Here is a 26890-nt window from a genome sequence, read left to right as displayed (position 1 = left end):
TCACTATACTGGGGCATTAGGACCCACATAGACCACAGGGTGAGCGCCCCCTGCTGACCCCACTAACACCTCTTCCAGCAGCAACCTTAGTTTTTCCCAGGAGGTCTCCCATCCAGGTACTGACCAGGCTCACACCTGCTTAGCTTCAATGGGTTGCCAGTTGTGAGTTGCAGGGTGATATGGCTGCTCATATTTATAGCTAATAGTATTGAATATTATATTTACTACAGTTGATTTGGTTAGCATAGCAGGTAAATCTCTGGACTCTTGCTTGGTGGATTGTGGGTTCAGGTCCCTGGTTCAAACACCACTGTTGTACCTTTAGTGGAGTATGTCACCTTGATTACTTCAGTCCCCCAACCCAGCTGTATGAATGCAACCCAGCTGTATGAATGGGACCCACCATTGCTGAGTGAAGGATGTGTGATGGACTGCCACCCCATCCAGGGGGCAATCTTGTGCTCTGTGATCACTTCACACCCAGAAACCAGGCTAAGCTCTGTCCCAGTGAGCTGTCGTGTGTGGCTCATGTTTATGTGGTACTTCCTGCCAATTCATTTTTGAAACTTTCACGACAGCATGCACTTCCCTCAGCTTAAGGGAAAAAGAAGAGGAACCTGAAAGCCAAGGTGAAGCTCAGCCCTTGAAGGGTTGCTGTCTTCTGGTACACGACCCATTTAATTAACAAGGATCTGCTGAGGTCAGTTAATCGCTGAAAACACCTATTCAGGCCTACAAATCACAGATATACAGTACATGAAACACTTGGAACCTATTTAGAAGTATTCCATCCATGCAGTTAATTGAACAATTAGATGGCTAGGGAGCTGACATCTAGGGTGGAAGAAAGCAGAGACTTGCCCCCGTAGGATCTGGGTTTTAGCAAGATGGGCAAAATGAACGCAAATAAGAGGATTCTGTTTTTATCTGTAGCCTCTTATGTTCTTGCATTTCATTTCCTCACTCCAGTCCTGGACACCCATTCCAAATACACCTATTCAAACTGAACAGGTATCGTTTTCCTTACTTAGCTTCATTTGGAATTGATCAGTTTGTAATAATGTGACCAAGTCTAAATCAATGTTAATTCAGATGCACATGTATGACAGGGGTCAGAAATGAATGCATTAATATAATTAAAATGGCAGGCATGACACATCTACCCCTCCACAGGCAGCTAATGAGGCCTGAGCACACAGAAATCACACGAGACGAAAATATTGGTGTTCAAAGACTTTAACATCCTATAATCACATCATCCCACTCCCAAACCCCCTACACACAAACCCAGCCCCAGCTGCTTCTGTACATTTTTTATATGCCAAACTAGTCTAAATCAACACAATGTGTAAATGTGGGTCTCAGCCCTTCACCACCTAACTAATTAATCAATTAATGCACCACATGTGAACCTGTGTACAAACTATTGAGGCCCCAATGTCCTCTTGTGGCAGGTCAGTTGAATTTACTATCTCCCCTCCTGCTGGCCTGCCACAGCAGGCTAATTTATCAATTCCAGAACATGAAAGAGCCAATAGCAACAATTACCATCCTCTCATTTCACTACATTACATTCCTTTCTAATCCAAACACATACTGATGAATAGGAGCTGAAAGCAACATCATTACATGCAGCTTCTGGATAATTATAGGGATTATTCAGACTTGTTAAGACATCCTCCTATCAAATATCCAAAAATTGCAAGGGCATAAATAGCCTTATAATACCAATAATGTGCAAAACTCACTTCAGTGTTTTTTAAATGTGGCAATTTATTAAAAGAGCACCATCAGCATCGTTCAAAAGACCAATAAAATTAAAAAAAAGAAGTTCATGATTTTAAAATGTTGCATAGATTTGAGCAACAAAACTGAAATTCACCTTTTTCTGTCTCTGATATCATCTGGTTCAATAATAGTAAATAGTGATAACAGTAAATTTCTCTTCTGAGACGATCACATTTCTAATGAAAGAATTATTTTAATTTTATATGCTTTATTGTAAGATGTTTGAGATGTTTTGTATGCACTCTTAAAAAGGGCACAGGCACCAGTCTTTTGGTTTTCTCCTATAGAAAAAACAATTTACACAATTCCATTTGCAAACCGCTTTATATAATACAGCATCAGGGGGGAGACAGAGCCTGTCCCGATGAGAAATTGGGACAAGGTAGTATACACATTGCACGGGAGGCCAGTCCATCACTCTGACACCTGGGCTAGTTTTCCCTGAAGCCAATTAGTCTATTTACTAGTATGTTTTTTGGGACTGTGGGAGAAAACTAGAGCACCCTAATCCAGAGAGAGACCAGTGGGAGAAAAACCAGAGCACCCAGAGGAAACCCATTCGAAGACAGGGGAGAACATAGAAACTCCACACAGATAGCACCCCAGGTCTAGAATTGAACCCAGAGACACAGCACTAAAAAGCAGCCATGCTGTGCCACCCTTCACACCAGTCATTAATAACATCCGAAAGTGTGAACAGGGCTTTGCTTGGTGAACAGTATGATCTCAGGTAGAATTCGAAGTGTTGCTTGGTATTTCACTGTGTATTTCAGTCACAGTGCCTTCGAGAGGCTAATTGTATGCAGAGCAGCTTTGGAGAGATTTAGGATCTAAAGCGTATTAGCAAGGAGAAAGAGAGGGAAAGAGGCAGTGGAGGAGAGAGAGAAGGGGGAGGGGGGTTGGGGGGAGAGGAGAGAGAGCGCACATGTTCGAGAGAGGGAGAGAGCGTGAGGGTGCTGTGTGAGTCAGGAGAGAGAGGGAGAAGTGCGGAGGGACAGTAAGGATCTGCACCGCAGCTCTCCAGAGTGCACTGAGAGGCTGAGCGAGTCTGGACTGCAGGCTGCCGAACCCTTCACAGGAGCAGACACACTGGCAGACAGAGGGGAAAGGCGGGGAAAGAGCTTGTCTTGCCACACTGCACTGCAGCCATGGGTAAGTGCTGCATCCACCCAGATGCTTTCTCTCCCATCTTTACGTTCAGCAGTCTCTCTGGGTGTGCATGTTTTAAAGGTCATTTATTGTCTTTTGAGGACAAAATCACGGCTGCCACTATGGCCCCCTGCCCAGTGCATTTTTATTTCCTGGGCTCTGGTGGGGCGGCTTCTAGAAATCAGAGGCGCAGAAAAGGTTTAGAGATTATTTCACTCAGGACAGTCCTAGAGCTTGTAAGGTGAGCCAAAACGCCTCGGGTGTGTTTGGAATGGTAAAACGGTAACTGCTGTCCTGGCTACTACTCTACTCACCAGAGCACCAGTTGGAAGCCCTCGGTTCTGAATAAAAAAAACAACACTAACCAATCAGGTCAGGGAGGTGCTACACAAAAGTTAATGGGCTGCCACAGCCTCTGGCAAACGTCAAGCTGCACAATTTTGGAAAACTGACACAAAACCTGCATGAGCACAGGATAGCCTGATCTGTCTGTTCTCATAGAAATTATACCTATTGTCACAACATTTATTTAAGGGTTACATGCCTTGTTCAAGGGTATTATGACTGCAAAACAGTGAGAGCCAGAATGGCATTTTTATGGGTTTCCATTATTTTCTGATTCGGTTATCTGCGGTGAATTGTTCTAAAGGCAATATCTTCATGAATCTGCTCCATTAAATGCAAAAGATTCTTTAAATCTCTTACATTGCTGGATGTTCAGGGAAGTTGGAAATATGCAAATGCTCTTCATCTCACATGGGACTGTTCTGTGTTTAACAGATAGCTAGCAGCAGTTCTTCACAATGTGTTTTCATTCACTAAGTGACTGATTCATGCAAGCACTGCTTTGTGCACAAACACACATCTTTCCTGTAGTGAGCCAGGATGAAATGCCTACTGACACACACAGCCACTGAACTGGTTTAGCATTCATGTGGATGTTGATTCTCTCACTTGCTGACAGAATTACACTAATAGTAGGATCCTCATGTATCAATATCAGGATGTAGTAGACAAGTCACTAGTGGTTTATTCATAAGCAATGCCATTTTCTTCCTATACAAAGACTGATTCAGTGAATGCACACTGTGTTAAACTATGCAGAAAGCTACAACTACAGGAATAAGCACTCATAAAGGCATCAGTATGACACAGTTTATTAATTGGGCCGTGCTTGGCTGCACACCCACAAGCTCTTGTATGTATCTGTGTTTAGCTGTCAGAAGCCACAAAGAAAACTGAAAAGATGGGGTCACTTCAGGATAGCTGGAGAGTGACAGCTGTCGCACACGGCCTGATTGATTCATCTCCTTCCAGCCCAGTTTGCTTGTCGCTGGCTGGGAGATGTGCAGGAGTGGCTTTTGAGAAAAAACGGAGGTGGAGAAGTGGAGTTCCACATTTGTACTGTGCCTGCAGCAGGGGAACGCTGACACAGGACATTCTCTCACTCCACTCCTTCGCACCACCAAGACTCAAAAACACCACCGCTTTTCTGAGCACCTTCTGTTGAGAGCAGATGTTGAATTATATGGAGCGATTCTCTCTTAATGCACCACACTTGTGTTTGTCACCTGCAACTAGGCAGCTTTTTAGAAATGTGGGATTAAAATACCTTCTTGATGTGAAATTTCCTCAGCTCAAAAATTTAAATGATCTACATATCTAAAAAAAAACGAATTTCTATAAAAATATAATGTAATATCTATAAAAACAGAAATTGCTAAAATATAAGGGAAAATATTTTTCCTATTCACTATTTGTTCTGCTTTGGAGAACAGGCAGAAAAATATGTTCTGGAACAAAAAGCTCTGAACGTTGCCCCCATAAGTTTTGTACTTGAAAGAAAACATTTTAACATGTTTTTAAATTTTTCTACACCATTAAAACATAGAAACAAACACAATTAGGCCATTTAGTCCATGTTGCTCCTTTCTTGCTTGTATCTTGTATAGAGCAGATAATCCACTGACAGGGTGGTTCATCTCATGGTGTGATTAAGCTTTTCAGCGTGGGAGTGCTAAACTGGTACAGGCACTTCATTCCTGATGAAGTGAAATGACAATATTATTAATGTATGATTATTAAATGTGCATTTACTCACAGAGACCTACTTTCAAAGCAGTCAATGAGCTGTAAAAATGAAGGCAATGCAAAAAGTAAGTAATATACCACATAACAGTTTATTTATTGACCTAATAAGTTACAATTCAGTTAACAATAATTCAATAGAAAATCCTAACCAAACAAATGCAGGGTAGTATTTGTTGCACGATATTGTCAACTGCTGGATAATTCTGTGAAGCTCTCTGTGGCTCTATATCAGTATCTGTGGTGAACTCCCAGCTGGAGCGCTGCTCTGACCATGATACATGTCCAGCCAACAGGTTAGTTCTGCACCATGCAGAACTGTTTCTCCTTAAGATCATCACAGACTCTTGCTCTATTCTGACGTTGTCTTCTGCGTTGGTGGTTTGGTTGTGATATGACAAACGTAGTATCTTACACAGATGCTACTTGTTGAATGCATCCAGATGACATTAGAGAATGGAAGTGGTCAATCATGTCTCCAAGCCACATACTGCAACAGCACAGGAGTGATGGGATTATTGCCATTGCCACAGCTTTGAGTCAAGTCATGTATTTGAGAATCAGATGTTTCTGCCCAGTGCAAGCACGCTGGTATGCACTATTCCTATTCAACGTTATATTTCTGACTCACTGCTCCTTGTGTTATGGATCTGGACCTTGAGCCAGGTGAAGGACTCCACTTTCGCAGTATGGTCCTGTACTGACACTTGTGTTGGAATATTATCATCATGTACAGCCACCTGGATCTTGGTTTTGTCACCTTGAGAACAAATGGCCTTGAACAAATGAGAGCCTCCAAAGACAAAAAAACTTCCAGCATTTCTGAGATTTCTGAGAAAAAATTGCAACATCATCTACATTGTCAAGGTCTGTGAATACTAGGTGTCCCAGTGTTGTACAGAGAAGACCCCTGAGACTCTACTGTAGTATCGAGTATCAATACACAGCCTTGTCTGATGTTGCTCAGAATTTCGTAGATGATCCACAGCGGTCTTTGAAATTTGTACCGTGACTGCAGAAGAACTGTCCGCGTACATCTTCTGTCTATCATGGATCTGCCTGATGTGAAGCTACTGTGTTCTCGTCTCCTTCTGGTTTTTCTAGTAGGTTTTTTCCTCTGTTCAACAGAGTAATTAAGAAGTCCTTGTCTGTGACAGAGAGGATTGCGATCCTAAGGTAATTCTTCAACTCATGCCTAGAACCTTTCCTCTTATTGAAGGAAAGAGTGATACCCTTCTGTAAGGCTTCTAGAACTGCTCCAGTGGACCAGACATGACCGATGAAGTTTTTCAGCTGTTGGAAGAAGCGGTCACCACCCAATATCAGCATCTGTGGATTGTTGCTGCAGCTTAAGAGCAGATGCGATTTCTGTCTGTTCTTTATAACAGATGTCTGGATCTTTAACTGCTTGGCTTCTGCCAGCACCAGTGAGATGAATATAGATGTAGGATTAAGATATAATATTCTTTCCACCTGTTCAGCTTCTATTCTGTGTTGCATCTTTGAATTGACTGGAGTTATTGTTTTTTTCACTGGCCGACCTTGCCTGTCCTAACACATTGTATCTTGCAGTCCTATGCAAGTGTCTTGCAGGCACTACTATGATCTTGGGGTCTGGCTTCTCTCTCCTGTTTCACAATCTATGGCATGTCTTCAGAGATCCACTCCTTAGTTAATCCATTTGACTTCTCTATTTAAAGCCAGATCCCTGCTTCATCGGGGCGCTGTCATTGTCTTTTCATTCCTGTTCTGCTCTGTTCGTTCTGTTTTGTGGCGGCACTCTTTTCTCCGTTCTGGTTTTATTTTTATCCTGTCTCTGCTGGTCGGCTCTCTGGTTCCCCAGCAGATGCCTCAGCAGTCTCTTTGGGTGGTCATATTTCCCAGGATCCTGCCTGTGGTTCTCAACACCAGGATATCGCTCTGGAGTCGAATGTCCTATTTTGCCCTTGGAGCTCAGCACAGGATCCTGCTCCTTGGGTAGCCAGGGCTGCCTAAATCTGTTTCACCAGGGTTGAGGTCCCCAGGCTAGACCCTGACCACCCATCTCTTGCTGCTGAGGCAGTCTGCTCAGACCCTGCTCGGCCCTGGGAGCTCAGTAAAACCCCTGGGGTGAGCGCAGTTGTACACTTGGGACACCCTTTTCTGTGAATTTGCTGGCCTGCACCCCTGGCTACTTGGGGGGCTGCCTCCCAGACCTGTGCGGCTCCTTCCCCACTGGGGGCTCGGTAGCCGGTCTCATCCTGGAGCTGAGGGTCCCAGATTCTGGTCGGCAGGCTAGGATGGGCAGTCTAAGTAGGGGTGTCACTTTACTGTTATAGCCCCTCTCCGGTCACCAGGGAAGCAGACAGCTGGCTTCTCCTGGACCAAGGCACTACATGTGGCTGCTTTCCTCTCTGTCCTGTTACTTGCACTTGGGCTCTTACAAATCACACCCATGCAGCACTAACCTGGCACGGCATAACATTTTCATGCAGCACCTGTGCCACATAATAAGTTGACCTTCCTATTTGGTGTAGGTGTAGCTCATTGAGAAATTTCTCTTGATTAGGGTCTGACAATGTCCTTGCATATGGGTTCTTGACAGTGTATTGTAAACTGTAATCTGATGTTGTAGTTCACTAATCGTATATAGGTATTGGAGAAGTAGCATCAATGTGTTTTATTTGGATGCTTTCACCAAGCACTAAGTGCACTGTCTCTGACTGTTTGCTGTTTTCCAAAATGTCCCACTTCACTGTTTGGATCCTACCTTGACTATAGACTGCATTTACCACAAGCCAAGCTAAATGAATTTCCATAAGGCATTGCTTGTCGCATGGAAAAGATTGATATGATTGCAGTACTGTGATAAATCATAGCCTCTAAGCTGTAGGTCCACTACCCTGAATACCACTAATCATGGATGATTTAGGTAAGTGAATCCAGGATTAGCGTTACCCAGGGCCAGCAACACCAATCCTGTAAGAACAATGTGTGATAAGTGAAACAAAGGCAGAGCAACACAATGCACAGATATCACTGTGAATTGAAAAATTAAATCATGCATAATGATGTAGTCATTTCATGTTTTCTATGTTTTTTTACGTGTATCATTTCTCTTTTGTAATCATTTAATTAATATTATATCATCCATAACTTAGAAAGATTATCAGTGTGAGATCAAGAATACCTGTCAGCTCCTTACTGTGATTGCTAGCAAGCAGGGCGAATGGCTGATCTTTACCTGTGCAGTTATTCTGACATGCCCAGGTGATTCTGTCCTCCCTGTGTCATAGACTCTCTAAGTGCTGTCCTGGAAGCTATGAAGGTGGGGGTGCAGAATGAAGAGGAGCTGAAATCCCATCTGGACACACTGCTGACAGTGCTGCAGGAGAAGAGTGAGTCCATTGCACTGAGCATGCCCTGCTTGCACATGCAAACTAAGATTGTACCGTACAGGGCTTAAATATACTGTAGACTTCAAACGCAGGGCACAGAGATGGCTAGACACTTCACACAAAATACAGAATGAGTCGGTGAAAATGAACCAAATGATATATTACACATTGCACTTGAATACAGCACACTAGACAGACACACAACACACCTCACATACAGTACTACACAGACACTCCAAATCATTCAGTCTTGAGCAGTTTGAATTTGTGGTTTCCTGGCCTCACACACATGCATGGATGAATTTGCTGGAGCACCAACACTGGAAAAACAGGCACGTTCAAATACAAGACATGCTCACAAAACCCATCAGACAGATGTAGACAAAAAACCTATAAAATACACCACACATATCCCATTTAGCGCGAGCACAGTTAAAGTGTATTGCCCATCCTATATAAAAAAGTAATTTCTCCCAAATTAGCCATGCACAGTGCGTGTAGTCATTTGAAAATCCTCCAGGATGTACATCTGAACGAAGGGGGTCGTGCGTCTGTTTATATGGGATTGAGGAGAGAGTAATCCTTGCTAATATGACCATGTGTGAGTCACGGGCTAGATTAGTTTGAGTGTAGTGAGTCTATTGCATACTTCTATGGGTGGCATTGGTAGATGCAAATCAGCAAAAAAACAGCTTTTCCATGATGCTACTAAGTAATTGACAGTTATTAAAGGACATAGAACAATTATTGTGTGTTATGCAATCTTCCATATACAGTGTCTTGCACAATTGCTCAAACCCTTGCACGGTTTCCACATTTTGTTGCTTCAAAGCTTGCATAAATGACACAGAAGGAAGCAAATATTTTAATATACACAGGCTTCTCCACAAAGGCAAAGCGAAAAAATATATTAAAAAATGGAAAACAATGCTTGCATAAGTATTAAAACCCTCTTCTGTGGCTCATCAAAAATGTATTTAGATGCACAAAGTTACCTGAGACTATCAGCCACATGCTTAGTTGAGTGGCACTCACTGTGTGTAATAGAGGTTCAAATGATTAAATACACTTATACATCCAATTTACATTACAAAGCAGACAAAATTTCCAGGTGTTCACAGCACCATATTTTGTGATTCAGAATGAAGCAATAAAACTTCTGGTGAGATGAAGCTGCTTTATTACATTGTAAACAACCAGGCTTACAAATGCATCTCTTTTAATCCAATAGAAATTTTGCTCTCGACTTTGAGACGGTTTTGCAGACAAATCTAACTTGTTAATTCTGGATACAGATCACATTGGAACATTTCTACGGTGAAATGTCTGCTGCACAACCTGTACTTATTCACCCATGCATCACATTACATTAGTCATTACAGTGACTAGTGAGCGGGAAGGGCCATCTCACATTACAGTTTTGGCGAACTATTGATCTCAATCGTGGCAAGACGATGGGTTTACGTCAACTTGGTAATTATACAGTACTTTAACAAAGTTCATGATTTGGTGCTTAATTCGGAATTTGTCAAATTCTGTGATAACGCCATTTAATTTATTTTGTTACCGTGATTTAATAACTGGTCTGAGAAATTGGGACTGAACTTCCCCTCTAATTGGCTTCTGGGAAAATTGGCCCTGATGTGAGTGTGTGGTCTTTGTGTCTGCTTGCCTTAAGATGGACTGGGGTCCTGTACAGAGTGCAGGTACATTCTTGCCAGGATAGGCTTCACTTCCCCTGCAACCCCATATTGGAGAAAGCAGTTAGAAAATGAATGGATGGATTACATGGGTTTGATGCAAAACGACATTAAGCACTCTAAAATATGTTTAATATATATAAATACATGACATATACAGTATATGTGCATAAACAGTCAGACCTAAACAGGTCTGGTTTACAATTAGATATGAGCACAAGTTCTGTGACACAGCGCTTATGAAAGCATGGATGAGCAAAGCTTAAGAGTAAGATTACCACAAACACTACTTTTTAAAAATTTGAAAACAAATTTTCAAGCAGGCTTTAAAACTATAACTTGCAAAGCTGTGTATACAGTAACAGGTGTGGTTTTCCACCTGGTAAGAGAAAATCTGAGTATAGCACAGTGTCCTTTAGACTCAGACAGAAGAAATTTCAGTGACACTATGTTTCCGAAAAACATTTCAAGGGTGGATTTATAAATTGCTTCTACACCTAGCAGTAACTGCTAGTTTGAAAATGTCTTTAACGTAAAATAGCTCACTAAATTGCTTGAAGGAGTCAAAAAATAGTTTAAGTATTTAATAGAGCACAACTTAAGGTCTATTCTCTTTCAGATAAATCAAGGCAGGCCATCTATTATCAGAAAACACTTGTTCCCAATAATATGCAGTCACAACAGACCACATACAGTATGTGACAAGAGTTAAACTTCCTATCCATAGCCATAAGGTGTAAAACAGGACTGAACAGTGGATAGGACATAGGGACAATTTAGAGATGCCAGTAAATCGAGAAAAAAGGTTGAGAGGTTGAGAGGGAAAAATACCAAGGCACTCACATAGGGAAGGGAAATATGAAAACACCTCAGGCCCAGGATCGTAGCCCTGAGACAGCAGTGCTAACTGCTATTCCACTGAATGGAGACCAAATGAGAAAAAGTTTGAAAACTTTGAATTGAAATGCAGTATTACCGAAAATAAATTAAGTGCAGAACAGCAAAGTCTGCTTCAAATTGTGACATCCCACTGTGCATACAGTAATGGAATCTTTAAATTAGTCCGACCCAAGGAAAACACTGACAGAGCAATAAGGTACAAACCAAGTCCAGCTCATTAACAGTGCAAGGAGACAAAACAAACCAGAACAAAATATTACTGTAGCTCTTCTTTGACTGCTTCAGTCCCTATCAAAACTGGGCAACTAAGTTGCTTTCCAGTTTTCAAAATAAATATTTTCCCTTCTAGACAACTCGGAAAACTTTTTCTCTTAAAACTTTAGGCTCTCTCCGTAACTTATCACACCAAAACACTCCCAAAATTAATCAACTCACAGGTTCAAAGCTCCTTGGTCAGTCACACCATCTCACCAATCCCAACAGCAGATATCAGCAATCATAGGAAGACTTCAGCTTCCCGCTTTTTAAATTGTTACCCAACCAAATGTGTTGTCACAGCTGATGAAGTAACTGAAGGTACCTTAGCTCATTCTCTACGGCTTCCTGGAGCATGTAGTCTAGACAAGGCCTCCATCGTACCTCAGCCTGCTGCCCTTTCACATTGTGTATAATTTGGATGTAAGACATTGCCTGAGAAGCATTAAATACCTCAGAGTTCTGTTTTAAAGGTTTAAACACTGTCACGGACGTCCAAAGGGACTAACCGTGGGGAGCAGGAGAGCAGAAAAAGACCCATATGCGTAGCGGCGAGACAGGAAAAAGGCCCGGGCTCATAGTGCAAAGAGTTCAGGAATGCCGTATAGAAACCTATGCCCTCAGGGAGCGGACGTGGGGCGCCCTGGTGCTAGGCGGGTCTCAGGACATCCGAACGTCAATGCTGAGCGAGGACAGAGTGCAAGACCCGGAAATATATAGCCCAAGGGAAAGAGAGGGACAGGAAGGACAGCAGACCGGAAACTAGGGACAGGACAGAGAAGGAGCGCCCTCTGGCTGCAGAGGGCGTGACAAACACCAATATACAGACAATGTATTAATGTAGTAAATGTCTGGTCACAATGATGGCAATCTGTATTTCGTATGCTTCCAAATATTATACATTGACTTAAAGTCAATATATTTAGTTCAGGCAGCTAGAACTGTCTCTTCCAAAAACACAAAGCTGTCTCCATGGTAGCAGGACCTGCAACTGACAGCACAGCCTGCCTCCTGTGTTGTTTTGGCATTTTTGAATGAAAATATCCAATAATAATAGTGTTTTCCTAAATTCTGCTGTCTAGCCTACTGTGCTTATTTTTTAAAAAACTTTTTGTTGGCTGTAATAAATTCAGCCAAAGCCTTTTATGCTGTTTTATGTAAATTGTGAAGTACTGGCAATTTGCCCAGCCTAGCTGTGCTGCCCTTGCTGATGTTGGGTGACTTAAATTGGAATCCCACTAAGTGCAAGAACACCAGGCCCTTATGAAGGGCTGAGATAAGAGAGACTGAGAGGAGCTGACAAATCACACTGGCTTAAGTATACAATCAGCATCTGCAAGGACAGCAGAGGGCCATTGAGATCAGAGGCTTAATCCTCAAAAAACTCCTTAATTTCTAGTAGCTACAGTTAGTTTTTTTCTTGAAAGCTAAGAGCTTGTTGATTAGACTGCATCTGTTTCAGCACAGGGAGACAATACCTATTTCCATCTGCTGTTAGTGTGCAGAAATACATTTAGAACTGTGTGTTTTAGTTTTCTTTTCCTAGCAATCTTGCTGCTACGGTCCCTGCAGCCTGGAGAAATACAGAATGCTAATGCATTCTTCCACCTGCAAAGTGCCGAGCTGCTAAATCATGCGACAGGCTCTGCTGTAACAGGAAGAGAGGTAGCACTGAGCAGAAGAGTGATGTATCTTTCATAGAACACCTCGCACACTTATCGGCAACTCATCGGCAACTCAGAGGACCCTTTTTTGACCAAACTTTAATTTCCCCCAACAGCTCTCCTGATATTTTGCTGGGGATTGAAGTCACATTTCCTTTTATTCATGTCATTGTACTGTTTTGCACATGCGGATCTGTGTTTACCCTGAAAAGCTGAGCGTACATATATGAGGGAGAATGAGGGAAGAAGCTGGAATATAAGAGCATATTGGTACAGTAGTTGTGTTTTGCAAATTCCAGCTGTAAAGGTTTTGCTTTATAATGTTGTCCCTTCTGTTGTCCCTTCTTCTGTGGTCTTTGTTCACATGATTATTGTTGTTTTCTCTACAGGTATGTTACTATTTTTTATTAAAATGGGGCAACTTTAACTATGAATCAATTGCGTTCTGCATTTTGAATTATCTTCAGATTCCATAAAATGCTACTGTTAAAAATTAATAATTGAGAAATTAGCTCAATTAAGTTAATTAAGAGCTCACAAGGGCTGGCATGTAACACGTATATTAGAGAATGAGTATTACGGCAGGGATCTGAGCCACTGTTGTTTTTTCTCTGCCACAAGGAGAGGGCGCCGCTGAGCAGATTGCAGTGAGTGGTGTGCTGCCTATCCTGGGACAGACGCTGGGCAAGAACACCTCTCTCACGATACAGGTGGCACTGGTGATCGCTGAGCTGGCCAGAGAGGGTAAGGAATGGCCCTGGAAGTGTCATATATTTAACTCTTAAAAGGGGGATCCAAAGGTACTTAAGCACCTTAAGTAGAGGTTAAAAACATACAATTAGCACAATTTTGAGAACGTTTTGTTCCAGAAGACAATACATTTCTTATTTCCTGAGAAAAGAAATTCATACTTGACACTGAGTATAGGGAGGGTCACTAGAGCCACTCAGACCTTCGTTTCCACTCTTCTGTAGAGCAACACAGTGGGGCAAGACGTGTTGGTAATTGAACCCTGGACTCTGACTTACAAGCACCATACGCATACATTGTGAGCCACCCAGTCCCAGTTTCAACTCAGTTAAATATTAAAGGCAAAATATTTTGAGATTGTGATTTAAAACCAGTAACTGCTCAATTCTGAATGCCTGACGTACAGTATGTACAAAGTTTGTGTTAGCAATTTGAAAGCGCAGCAGATGTTATTTCTTGTATACTAGTGATACTGTCTGCTTGATCTCTCTTTGTGTCTTCATACAATACAGTATGTTTTGTGCCACATGCAATAGGTAGGTAGGTCCCTTTTCAGGCCATAAAGGCCCATGGCAAAAGGGGGGCAAGGGTCATCATTTTCCTTGACCATCTATTTCCTTGACACTGGAAGTGGAGGTGATGTGGTCAGCATCACACTCCAGCCAGCCTATTACCCCCAGAAGGATTAACCCCCAGTACTCATTTGGAAAGCAGGCTGAGTGGACCTGGGAGCCATCTGGAAGGAATTAGAGCAAGCTACATCACTTGCCCCAACCTGGGATCAAACCCAGGACCTTACAGTCAGGAGCTGGACACCTTTGCTGTCTGAGCTACCACGGCTCCACTGCATAGTATGCATTTCTGTGTCTTGGCTATGCTGTTATAAATGGCTAAGACTCATGAACAGAGCCGTGAGATGTGCAATCCTTGTTCCTGGATGTGGGCTGTGTACAGCAGGAATACCATGTCTCTGTCTTCCAGCCACAGTGAGGGAGCCCTGCATTGAGGCAGGCCTGGTCTCAGCCCTGGTCCCCCTGCTGGAGAGTTCTGATGAAGACCTGCTACTACACACGGGCCGTGCCATCGGACGCATCTGCTTCGACAACAGTGAGATAACTAGAACAGAGGGGCAGAGTGGGGGACTCATGGGAAAAAGCAGAGTGGGTCTTTTTTGTGGTCTTCAAGTGTGAAAAATGTGTGTGAGGTCAGGAAGGGATTGTGGAAACAAAGTTTTTAAAAATATCCCAAGGAAGACAGTAACACAAATCATAAACCAGGTTGTGAAAGTCCAGGTTTTCGGTCTGTTCTCAACTTGAATGAGATGCCGATAGTTTCTTGAACTGAACATTCATCTTGGCTATGCCAATAAAAGTCAATAGAAATGAAATTTTATAAGTAAGATTATTTATGTTACTGTGGAGTAATATTAGTTTTTTATTTCTTTGTAATATTCATCACAACATTTTTACATATTTTATAAGAGTTCTTGTTCTGTCACGAATAAGACAACGATTCAATGAAGATCTACAGTATCATATAAGCAGTCTGGGATAATTACGTCCATGATTCTGACACGAATGATCCGCTGAGCAATCGCAAGGATGGACCCTGTGCGGTACCTTAGGTGGTCAGGAGACAAGCAGGTAGCTTCCAGAGCAAACGAGGGCTAGGCGAGAGACGTGGTCAAAGGCAAGTTCCGTGGTTCGTGTCGTGAAAAGCGAAGAGAAGGTTTTGAAAACGAAGGCGAGGTAGGAGCTCTGAAGGGTGACCAATGCCAGGCAAAGAGCAGAGGGTTTTGGAGGGGTTAGATATTGTGAGAAGAGGAAGGTGCACTGATTGATGGAGTGTCGTGATTGGCTGATTAACAGGACCGGGGTGGATTGGCAGAAGTGCTCGGGGCTGGAGTGTAATTAGCCTGCGTGTGCTTCCGTGTGGGAATCTGGTTGGATGAAAGCGTGACAGATTCCTATTTTAAAGGAGTGCAGTGAATTAAGTATGGCAGAGATGACATTATGAATATGGCTCTGTGTGTGAGGAGTGAAATGTGTGACAGTGGGTCACGTCACAGACACTGTGATCAGATGTTATCGACTGCTGGAGAACTTTGGTCAGATATTTTGAATATCTTCCATCCTTATAATTGGATTTATCTGTTGTTTCTCTGTGAGTGCACATGCTCCTCTAACACATATTTGTCGAGCCTTTTGCCATTTGACATGGTGTGATGTCCACAGCATCTTAGAGGGAAGTTAGTGTAGACTAAAGAACAGATGTGTCTCCTAGTAAAAAACATACAGTAGTCCTTCTAAAACTGAGGTTCTGACTCTCTGTGGTCAATAAAAATCCCAGGGTGTTTTTTGAAATGAGTGGGGGTGTTACCCCAGTATCCTGGCCAACTTTCATCATGGCCTTTGCCAATTATGGCCTCCTAAGAATTCTCATCTATGAATTGGCTTCAATGAGAGCATACTGAATGCACTTTGGCTGCTGTCACATCAACCAGGCAGGGGCTACACATTGGTAGTTGTGGAGGGGTTTGTGTGGAGTACCCAGAATAGAGTGGAATTTAACTTTGAGTGGAGTGTCCAGAATACAGCTTTATAGGTATAAGGAATTATTATTATTAGTAGTAGTATCATAAGCTTGAAGGTTACCATCCAAACCCCAGGTTTTGCTGTTACAGAGCAAGGTGAAGATGGCCAACCCAAGCCAACTCAATCCAATCTCAGTCAATTCTGCCTTTGGGGAATGCAGCTACTGTCAGCTAACGTCATAGGCCAGGCTCAAACCCAAGATAAAATATATAGCAATACAGGGCAAAGCTGAGCACCTTTATGTAACGGCGCTGTTGCCATTATGAATTACTGGACCCTATGTGATAGCTGGTGAATTTCAGGTGTCGGATTTAAGAGAGAAAGCCGGGTGTACTTAGCCAAGTTGAGGAATCAGGAATTGTAGTCAAAGCCCTGATACAGGTCCAGAAGCCGGAGGTTCAGGAATTAGACAGCAACAAGGAAGGTTTCGAAGACAAGAACTGAGAGCTGAGAGCTCCACTGGCAAGACCAGTGCTGAGCATTGTGGTGGTGGTAGTGAGCCCTTAAGTATTCTGGGAAGCAGAAGATGCGGTGATGAGCGAGCGGTGTGATTGGATAATTGCTTAATGTGTCGGCGTTTGCGGGAATTGGAAAGGGCTCGTGACACTTTACTGTTTGAGACCCTTGTATCCCTTGAATGTGTTTTTAAATGAGTTTGTCTCAGTATTTAAACATGTGGTATCTGTAAAGGGAGTGATTCCAAATCTCTTCCAAATCCTGTCTTTCTTAGGTCCCCAGCAGGATCAGCTGGTGCAGTGGGGTGTCATTCCTCGGCTGGTGGCAATCATGCAGCAGTACCCGGAGAACGATCCCCTGGTCAACGTGTGCCTGCTCGCTCTCTGCAACCTGGCGGACATTGGTGAGGAGATGGTGAAAGCAGGAGAGTTCAAGACACAGCCCTGTCGGGGGCCAAACATTTGTCATGTTAATTCAGGACAGTGTGTGTTCCTGGTAGATCCCAAGGGGTTTTGTCTTCTGGTTGTAGGGCCTGTTCACACCTACCACACAACGTACTTCGAGGTGCAGATTCATGTAACACTGAATTTTAAAATCTGTGTCTCTACATCTGATTAGTCTTTAACTTTCTATCTAATGCACCAACCTTTCATGGGCCACCAAACAAATGATGTGTTTATAATTAAGAATCAGTAAATAAATATTGAATATAAATAATGATTATGTATTTAAAGAATAATGATGTTATCACAAAGTATGACTCAGTTGACCTCACTTGATCCTGTCAGATGCTCAGAATGGGGAGTAGTCTTACCTTCTGATGTTGCTTAAGGTAGAACAGCACGTGATATTTCTGATTCTCAAGAGATCCATCTCATAGTGTGGACTGTGTGTACTATTTGAAATAATGCACTATTTTCCCTAGCTACTGTAGTTGCAATTTTTTAAATAAAATTAGTTTTATTAATATTATTATTGTCATTTGGAGGGGCCCTGACTAGCTCTGTTGGTAGAGCATGAGACTCATAATCTCAGGGTAGTGGGTTCGTGTCTCGTGTCAGGTGCCAGGTCCTCTATGTTGGAGGTTGGGCACAAGACTAACAACCCTGTCCTGTAAAAAACTAATGTTCTGGAAACAGTGACAGGAAGACATAATGAGCAAATATGCATTATTGCTTTGGTCTGAAATGCATCTAGTACTGTAGTGTAATTGATTCCTACGACAGGTTGCTTCATCAACTAGCCTGCCTCAGGGATATACTGTCAAGGTTTGCTTTGATTGTTCTTGTCTAAAATATGCTGTAACAACGCAAAAGGTTATTTTCTATGATTAGATAACACAGCACTGGTCCCTGAAGGTCACACAATCTTTTGGCTTTTGTAGTACTTTTAGACAACACGTTGAACTTCTCGTTTCCTCGAAGGGACAGATTTTCTCAAGCTCTTGAGGATGGTAAACCTGCTTGGCCAGAGTTTTGCCGCGCCGATGCCGTTGTCTCGGCTCTTTGATCAGCTGCGCTCTGGCCCATGTGGGTGTTATCCTCTCCTGCCGGTTCAGGTCAGTTTCACCCTGCCTGCTTTCAGACTGTGCTCGGGAGGCACTAGCAGAGGTGGGAGTGGCGGGGTGCCTGACAGTGCAGCTGCGCCGAGCCCCCAATGCTGAGCGCCGACACATCATTCTGGAGGTGCTGGGGACACTGGGGGAAAATGGTGAGTGGCTAATGTTCAGCCAGGGGTGTCCAATACGGCTGCGTGAAATCATCTCTTTCTCATTCAAATTGGGAGTAAGTGGAATGATTTAGAATGGGTGTCTATCCACCTGTGGATCATTTTTGTATGTATCAGCTCTCAGGTTATTCCATAGGTTATTCAGTTCTTTGACTGATTCCGATCAGTGTGTCAAACCTGAGAACCCAAGTATATTTAAAGAGCTTTTCACTCTTGCCAAGTGAAGCAATGTTAGATTTTATTGCTTCCAGATAGTCGTAATTGATTGATGAATGGTCTTCCAAGTGTTAATACACTTACTCAGCGTGGTTCTAGAATGTCATGGAATTCTAACACCAAGCTCCGGTCCAAAGTCATCTGGATTTCTTTCCAAAGCTTTCAAATATATCATCTAGTTATTCCCTCTGTTATCCTAAGTTATCACCCGTTGCATGGTGGTGGTGGTGGGGAGGTTGCTTTACTGAGAGGAGTGGCCATATCATAGGAGTATATTAGGAACTCCATACCCTTCCATTTCCAGTTTATTCCACGAACTACAAGACAACAGGCAGGACTGATATACAACTACTACCATTGTTACCTTTTAAGCGTAAATCTGAGGATCTGTACTCAGGACAGCACATTCAGATTAGAAATAGCTTTGAAACACTTCACCTCTGTGTGTCTGACCTTCTTTTCTATGTTCAAGTGGTACTCTGCAGCAGACAGTAAGCCCCACAGTGCTATGACACTAATGTAATTTTCAAATAAGTGTTAACACTTGTTCCATTCTAAACATGTGATCAAGTGACAATTAATATACTGATTCACAATGAAAACACAGCAGTCTGCAGTTTTCATCAATATTTCATTGGGTGCATGGTTTTTAAATAATAAATAGCTTCAATAGGTGTGGTGATGGAGTAGTATTGTTCCCTGTTATAACAATATACTCAGCTTAAGTTATATGATTTCATTGAAACACTTGGTGTTAGCTGTTTGCCATTTGGAGTTGATAAAGAATCTATATAGTTAATTAAAAAGACATTATTTAATTAAAACAACATGAGCAAAAGACAATGTTAGCCTTCAGTAATGAGGATCACCTGGATCACCTATTAACTGTCTGTCTATGAAAGGAAATAATCGGTGAGTGAGATACTCTGCTTCAACAAATTGCCAACAAGCCCAGAGAAAACCGAAAACCAGCTCTGAGGGACAGCACATCACTGACACATTTACCTCGTCCATATTTCACAAATTAGCCTGCATATTAACATAACACCTATAGCTTGCTGTTGGTATGAAAATAAGCTACATACTCAGAAACTATTGGTGAGGCAGCGTGTTGACAGCTGAGAGATAAAATCACCATCTTCTGTGGACCATAGAACTTCAGAGGTGGAGGTTTTTCCTTGTGCTTCAATATATTTGAAACAATTCTTTGACTGATTTCAATCAGTGAGTCAAACCTGCGAACCCAAGTATGTTTAATGAACTTTTCATTCTTGCCAAGAGAAGCAATGCTTGAATTTATTGCTTCGAGATAGTCGTAATTGATTGATGAATGCTCTTCCAAGTGTTAATACTCAGTGTGGTTCTAGAATGTCTTAGAATTCTAACACCAAGCTCCGGTCCAAAGTCATCTGCATTTCTTTCCAAAGCTTTCAAATCACCTAGTTATTCCCTGTGTCAGGTGATTTCATAACTTCCCCAGGGATTTCAACTAGCTGGGTTACAGTGTAGGTAGAATTAAAGATTCACTTAAGGAACTGAGGGAACAGGTGAGGCCAAGAGGCCCGGAATGGTGAATCTGTGGTCTCTAGTCTCCTAGGACCTGCCTTAGAAAAGGTTTGCAGCTTCTCCTGTGCCTGAGTGAAGAAAGGTGTAGAGGTAGAATGTTCCCTATAGAATAGTACAAGTACAACAGAAACAGTAAAGATTGGGCAGTAGAGGATGTTTTTTTTTCTCTCGTCTTGGATATATGCATTGGCCTAAAACTTTCCTGATATCTGACTATGATCTGGGTCTTGAAAAGTTTGTAGGTATTAGGTTTAGGTAAGCTAATCTAAAATTATGTGGACACAGCATGTTCAACACACTGAGTTAGAAAGGACTCAGTTTGAAAAATAATTAGAAATCATTCCCTTTTAGTTTATGCCAAGTCACATGTTGTTCAGCCTGTGCACTGGGCAGTATGGAAACTAAAGAGACAGACTGAACAGTACAGAACGTCTAAGCCCCAGGCGTGTGGTGAACGTGCTGTGCTCTGTCTGTGTGCTCAGATTTGCTGAAGCTGCAGTTTGTGGACGCAGGAGTCCCTCAAGCCCTGTCGGAGATGATTCAGGGTCTACAGGGGGGATCTGACCCCCACGACCTCTGCAGCATCAAGATTGCCTCCAATCTCATCGTGTCGCTGTTGCTGGGGGGTGAGTTACTTTAACATTGAGGGCCTCATGCACACCGTTTTGTATCTCCCCTCCTGCTATCATCAGATGCACTATTACTCCTTGAAATAGCTGGATGTATCCATTTTCTTCCTCTTCACCCCCTGTTGCTCATAAAAGCTCTTTAAAGATTTTTTGCTGCTGATGCGTTTTTAGTCCTGATGTTTTCCTAGCGGGCACTCTCAATGTGTTCTAGATGAATCCATGCAGAAGTGTTTTGGGGACGGGACAGGCAGTATCTATCAGGATGTCCTGTCTTGGCTACAATCGTCCAACACCCAGCTGCAGCTGTCGGGAGCGCTGGCCATAGCCAACTTCGCCAGGAATGGTGAGTGTTGGCAGCTTTTACAAGATATTTGCTTTATCTGGCTTCTTCTTGCTTGATCTGTCTCTCTGCAAGAGGCAGGCTTAAATCTTTCACTTTCTCGAAGTGCTGATCTCCAAAGTGGCACATTTAGAAAATCGGCCTGTTGGATTATGACATGTATTTAAGGAAGTTGGCAGAAGGGATCTGCTCTCACCATGCAATGCACTTTCGTTTTGGGGAATGGCCGTCTCAGACGGGAACTGTGTGCGGATGGTGGAGCTCGGGGTGGTCCCTCACATATTAAACCTGCTGGAGCACCATGTGGACGAAGGGGACGTGTCTGTCCAGCACGCTGCTCTGAGTGCTCTCAGGAACCTTGCAATTCCAGGTACCTTAGATCAGCTCTCACTGTCTCTGATGCAGCGTGTTATCAGAGAGACTATATCTGTCTGATTTGATGGGATTGGGGGAAGGTTTGTTGGCCTACAGTACTGGCACACATTTGGAAAATTGGAATCTGGCCATTATTAACTCAACATCCTTACACCAATGCTTGCCTCCCGTGGAGGGAGTGAAGACCTGTGCACGCTGCCCTCCATCGTGCCCCCTTTCAACGTCTGTAGTATGAATATGACTGTAGATGCTTGATCCTTCCCTTCTAATCATTTGTGGTCAGAAATATTGGAGGTACAATACAGTTGGTCCGGGGTAATAATGCTCAGTGAATATGAGTCCTAAAAAACACAGTGAAATGATAAGTTATTGTAGAAGACAGACTGTGTTGAACCCATTCCTATGTATGAATGTTCTAGCCACTAACAAGGTGCGGATGCTGGAGGATGCGGTGTCGGAGAGGATTAAGGCCCTGCTGCGTTCGGAGATGCCCCCAGTACAGTTCAAACTGCTGGGCACCCTGCGCATGATGGTCGACGGGCAAGGTGAGGTCTGATCCTCAAGAAGTCCTGTTTTGTTTCTGTCACGCCCTCTGCAGCCAGGGGGCGCTCCTTCTCTGTCCTGTCCCTAGTTTCCGGTCTGCTGTCCTTCCTGTCCCTGTCTTTCCCTTGGGCTATATATTTCCGGGTCTTGCACTCTGTCCGGGCTCAGCAGTGACGTTCGGATGTCCAGAGACCCGCCTAGCACCAGGGCGCCCCACGTCCGCTCCCTGAGGGCATAGGTTTCTATACGGCATTCCTGAACTCTTTGCACTATGAGCCCGGGCCTTTTTCCCGTCTCGCCCGCTACGCATATGGGTCTTTTTCCGCTCTCCTGCTCCCCACGGTTAGTCCCTTTGGACGTCCGTGACAGTTTCTTGGCTGTTGTGCACAGATGTGCTCCTCGAGGGGAATTAACTCAGTGGTGACAGACTTGACAGTGTAGTCAGTATTGAGATGGTTGTAAGATATTTCACTTTAAATTAAAAGTCAGTTATTTAAGCAAGTCAGTCCTACGACATTAAGACAGAGTTTCCTTTAAATCCTATCAGTTTAAACCTCAGAAAAGGTTAAACAGGTCAAGATGTTTTATTTAATAAGTGCTCAGGTTGAATGAAAGCTGAAAGGCTCTGTGGCTTTTAGTGGACTGGAGGGCTCCTGATTTATGGCTTCAGTTGTCATAGTTTAAATGACTGTCTCTGTCACATACCCCTTTGTGTAGCTAATTATCAACCTTCCGGACACACAAGCAGAATTACAGCTGTGGGTGGCTCCCTACTGTGACAGTTTCAAACCACCAAGACTGTGAAAGAAGACAATTACCGCCAAAACCAGAATAACTCTGCTAGCACAAATGAGGATTGCATTGTTTATTCAGTTAATTGTGATATTTTAATTACATCCTTTTGTAAATACCCCTTAATTTCTTATGACACTCAAGACCATGGCCAAAGAAATGCCAACTGTGGCAACCTTTCATTTAGCACTCTTGACTGATGATGAAATAACAATTTGAAGACAGTCTAGCACAAACCATTTGTCTGGTCGTATTAAATTACTAGGTACGGCTCCTGCCTATATGCGGAGACAATAGTGCAGCAGAGCCTAAGGTGTGTTTTGGTGCTGTGTGGAGTTTCTTCTGTCAGACTGTCTTTCTCCCTCAGAGGAAGCAGCGGCTGTGCTAGGCCAGGATGAAGCCCTTTTGTCTAGGGTGATGGAATGGTGTGAGGCTCGGGATCATGCTGGGGTCCGGGGAGAGGCCAACAGGCTGCTGGCAGCCCTCATCAGACATAGCCGAGCTCCAGTGAGTCCCTGCAAACACTCATGTGCATGTACAGGAGCACACACTTGTGCCTGTACACCTACGCAAGCACACACAGTGATATACACATGTACAGGAGCACACACCTGTGCCTGTACACCTACGCAAGCACACACAGTGATATACACATGTACAGGAGCACACACTTGTGTCTGTACACCTATGCAAGCACACACAGTGATATACACATGTACAGGAGCACACACTTGTGCCTGTACACCTACGCAAGCACACACAGTGATATACACATGTACAGGAGCACACACCTGTGCCTGTACACCTACGCAAGCACACACAGTGATATACACATGTACAGGAGCACACACTTGTGTCTGTACACCTATGCAAGCACACACAGTGATATATACATGTACAGGAGCACACACTTGTGTCTGTACACCTATGCAAGCACACACAGTGACATACACATGTACAGGAGCACACACCTGTGCCTGTACACCTACGCAAGCACACACAGTGATATACACATGTACAGGAGCACACACTTGTGTCTGTACACCTATGCAAGCACACACAGTGATATATACATGTACAGGAGCACACACTTGTGTCTGTACACCTATGCAAGCACACACAGTGACATACACATGTACAGGAGCACACACTTGTGCCTGTTGACTTACACAAGCACACACACAGTGATATCTTCACATGTATGTATAGGAGCACACATTTCTGCCTGTGAAATACACACATGCACAGTGATGCACATACTGATGCACTGATTATGGCCTCTGATTAATATTCATAAAGAATCATACAGATACAATGTGATATACATAGACAGACAAACCCATACAGACAAGCACTCTGATACACATATCGCCATAGAGAGTGTTACATCTTTGTGAATCATCTTTTTGAATAATCTTTACATCTTTTTAAATTTATTTGAATTTAAAGTAGACCAAAAACATTTTTTCTACTGTATATCACCTGGCCACTGATGAACACACTTGCTGACCACGGTGTGAGACTACTACACTAACTCCTCCTCTCTGCTGTCCTGACAGGAAGTGATCCACGCTGTGACCAGAGCAGGTGGAGTGCGGCACCTCATCACCATGGCAACAAGCGAACACGTCATCATGCAGAACGAAGCCCTGGTTGCCCTGGCGATCGCCTCTGCTATCGACATTGGTGAGCGTGGCAAACTTGTTTCCACGAGACATACACCCCTCATCTCACCTTGATGGAGAGAAGGGCAGGAACAGATGCTTACTGTAAGTGGAAAGAACTGTGACACTCTGACTCATTGAAAGACACTTCATTGACAAGCAGGGATATGAGAAACATTAAGACTCAATTATGCCTAAGACACTAGAGGAGATTTATAGTTACCAATGTACTGCAAGGGAGAGCAGTCACTAACATTTACTTTTAAACTTTTCTGTGTTGATGTAATATTTTAAGGAGGGTTTTTTTTACCAAGTTTTATAAATCACAAATGCAAAATTCTGATTATTTACTGAAATCTTGTAATTATTTTAATTATGAGACAGAGATTATATAAAAATAGAATTTTGGAGGGATTGCAGCATCAGGAAATAAATGCCAAAAATCCCAGTTACTGTTTGTAAAGTGCAGACAGACAAGATTAAATCAGCTTTACCTGCAACACTTCTACACTAAAGTGTCAAACACTAACACATCTCCATGCAAGCTTATAAATGGGGCTAGGAGCGTATTTATGGTCCTAATTGCACTGCACATTCCCCAGCTGCCTCCTGATATCTCCATTCTATTTAAGGGTTGTACCGTTGCTACCTACAGTAACTTGACAAACCTTGCTAGCTTCATGAGTACATAGTGAGGGTCTTTGTCTGGTGACATATAATTGTTTCAACAATTAATAATAGAAACTCTAGTTCATGTTCACAGCAGTTCAGCAGTTCAGAAGTAAACTGGAATATAAAACAGGGATCTTTCCACATGAGAACAAAAAAGACACAGATTGATTTTTTCTGGCAGTCTATTAAGTTATTATATTGCCTGCAGTAACATCATTAAGAAACACCTACTGTAAACATTTAATTCGATAACCTTAGAGTGTATGTACTGTAGATATCAGTGAATCTATATTCCTCTAGGTTCGAGGTGCTGGAGAGGTTTAAATTCATACAAATAAAAGCAGAATTAAATGATGATGGAAACCTGACTAGAATATCTCTCTGAGGGTGCTGTGAATAAATGCTGTGCTTGTCTGCTTCTCTGTACTCCATTGTACTCAAGCCTTGTGTGCATGTGTGCTGGAAGATCTAGCCACCCTGACAAGGCCACAATAAAGTACTGTACCTTTTTGGACTGCATATCTACAGAATATTATTCATAAGAAAAAATGTATTTATCACAGACACAGTTCTTCAAACTTAATCTGACCTGTGTTCCATCGTGCCACATACCCTGTGTACACTACCTGTCCTGCAGAGTCCATGGAGGTGGTGTTTCGGGAGGTGGGCCTGGTGCCCACTCTGCAGCAGATGCTGGATGACCCTGTGGGTGCAGTCGAGGTGAAGTTCAGTGCAGTTGGCCTCGTCTGCAGCCTGGTCAACTCTGGTGAGCAGAACTAGATTATTGCTAAAGAAATGCTGGTTTAGAATGGTGCTATTAGGTAGCTTTAAGGCCTTTAACATTATGATTGAATGGCAGTTTTACTGAAACGATTAGGTTTCTTAATTCCATCTCCCTTCTCTCTCTCCATCTCAAAGTCTCCCTGAGGGAACAGATGGAATTGCTGAACCTTAAGGAAAGCCTGACCAAACTCTCTGGTCATGCCAATGCCAAGCTGGCCTCACAGGCCAACACCGCACTGACTGTCCTGGCAGAGATGAACTAGGCCAGTGATGCACCTTTCCCTCTGCATACAACTGCCATTGACTTAGCATCCACCAGGACCAGAGCTACTGCGCTGTGAACTACTGATAAACTAGAAGCACAGGAACATGCTGAGCTGCCACAACATATGGAATTCAAGAATAGACAGGAGTGTTTTAAGTAGAGGGCGATTCCCAGTGGATCCCTGTACCATATCAATTGTGTTGCTGCAGGTAAGGCATGCAGTGATTCAGCTCTTCTGGACATCAACTGCAATGAGAACAACCAACCAACTCAGATTGGAGCACTATTATTCACAGATTTGGAATTGACAAAACCTGGAACTGACCTGCTTGATTGACAAGCACAAACCAAGACTTGAGTATCTCGGAGGATGTCCAGGCTAACAAAGGCGCCTTTTTCCAAAATAACATTGAGGATCCAGCAACAACATGCGAGTAGTATAAACATATCAGGAATGAATAAACGCATACGAACCACAGGTGCATTAGAGTATTAGAGCACTATTATGATTTTATGCACTTTCTGTTCAGGACACTTAATTATGATGTTTTATTTGTATGCTGATGAAAAAGTGACATAAAACCAAACCAAATGTA

The 26890-nt window shown here is 42.9% G+C and overlaps 1 protein-coding gene across 1 annotated transcript; it reads left to right on the top strand.

Annotated features, from left to right (window-relative positions):
• The first annotated feature begins 2723 nt into the window (after window positions 1-2723).
• LOC148661741 (rap1 GTPase-GDP dissociation stimulator 1) lies at window positions 2724-26890 on the top strand. Its single transcript, XM_088635918.1, has 14 exons — window positions 2724-2940; window positions 8301-8402; window positions 13543-13665; window positions 14653-14778; window positions 16996-17124; window positions 18306-18431; window positions 20714-20857; window positions 21072-21203; window positions 21436-21570; window positions 21995-22120; window positions 23278-23417; window positions 24470-24596; window positions 25884-26012; window positions 26165-26890. Exons 1-14 carry the CDS (start codon window positions 2937-2939, stop codon window positions 26290-26292), a joined length of 1671 nt encoding a protein of 556 aa, XP_088492044.1. The 5' UTR covers window positions 2724-2936; the 3' UTR covers window positions 26293-26890.

The sequence above is a fragment of the Lepisosteus platostomus genome, chromosome 6, assembly GCF_059453375.1.
Source record: "Lepisosteus platostomus isolate fLepPlt1 chromosome 6, fLepPlt1.hap1, whole genome shotgun sequence".
Classification (NCBI taxonomy): Eukaryota; Metazoa; Chordata; class Actinopteri; order Semionotiformes; family Lepisosteidae; genus Lepisosteus; species Lepisosteus platostomus.
This window is presented reverse-complemented; position numbering and strand designations above follow the sequence as displayed.

What these genes read in the sequence shown, in the direction of transcription:
- LOC148661741 (XM_088635918.1), top strand. An exon ending in CGCTGAGCTGGCCAGAGAGG is followed by an intron (nt 13,666 to 14,652) that starts GTAAGGAATGGC and finishes TCTGTCTTCCAG; the next exon opens with CCACAGTGAGGGAGCCCTGC. An exon ending in AGCCAACTTCGCCAGGAATG is followed by an intron (nt 21,204 to 21,435) that starts GTGAGTGTTGGC and finishes TGGCCGTCTCAG; the next exon opens with ACGGGAACTGTGTGCGGATG.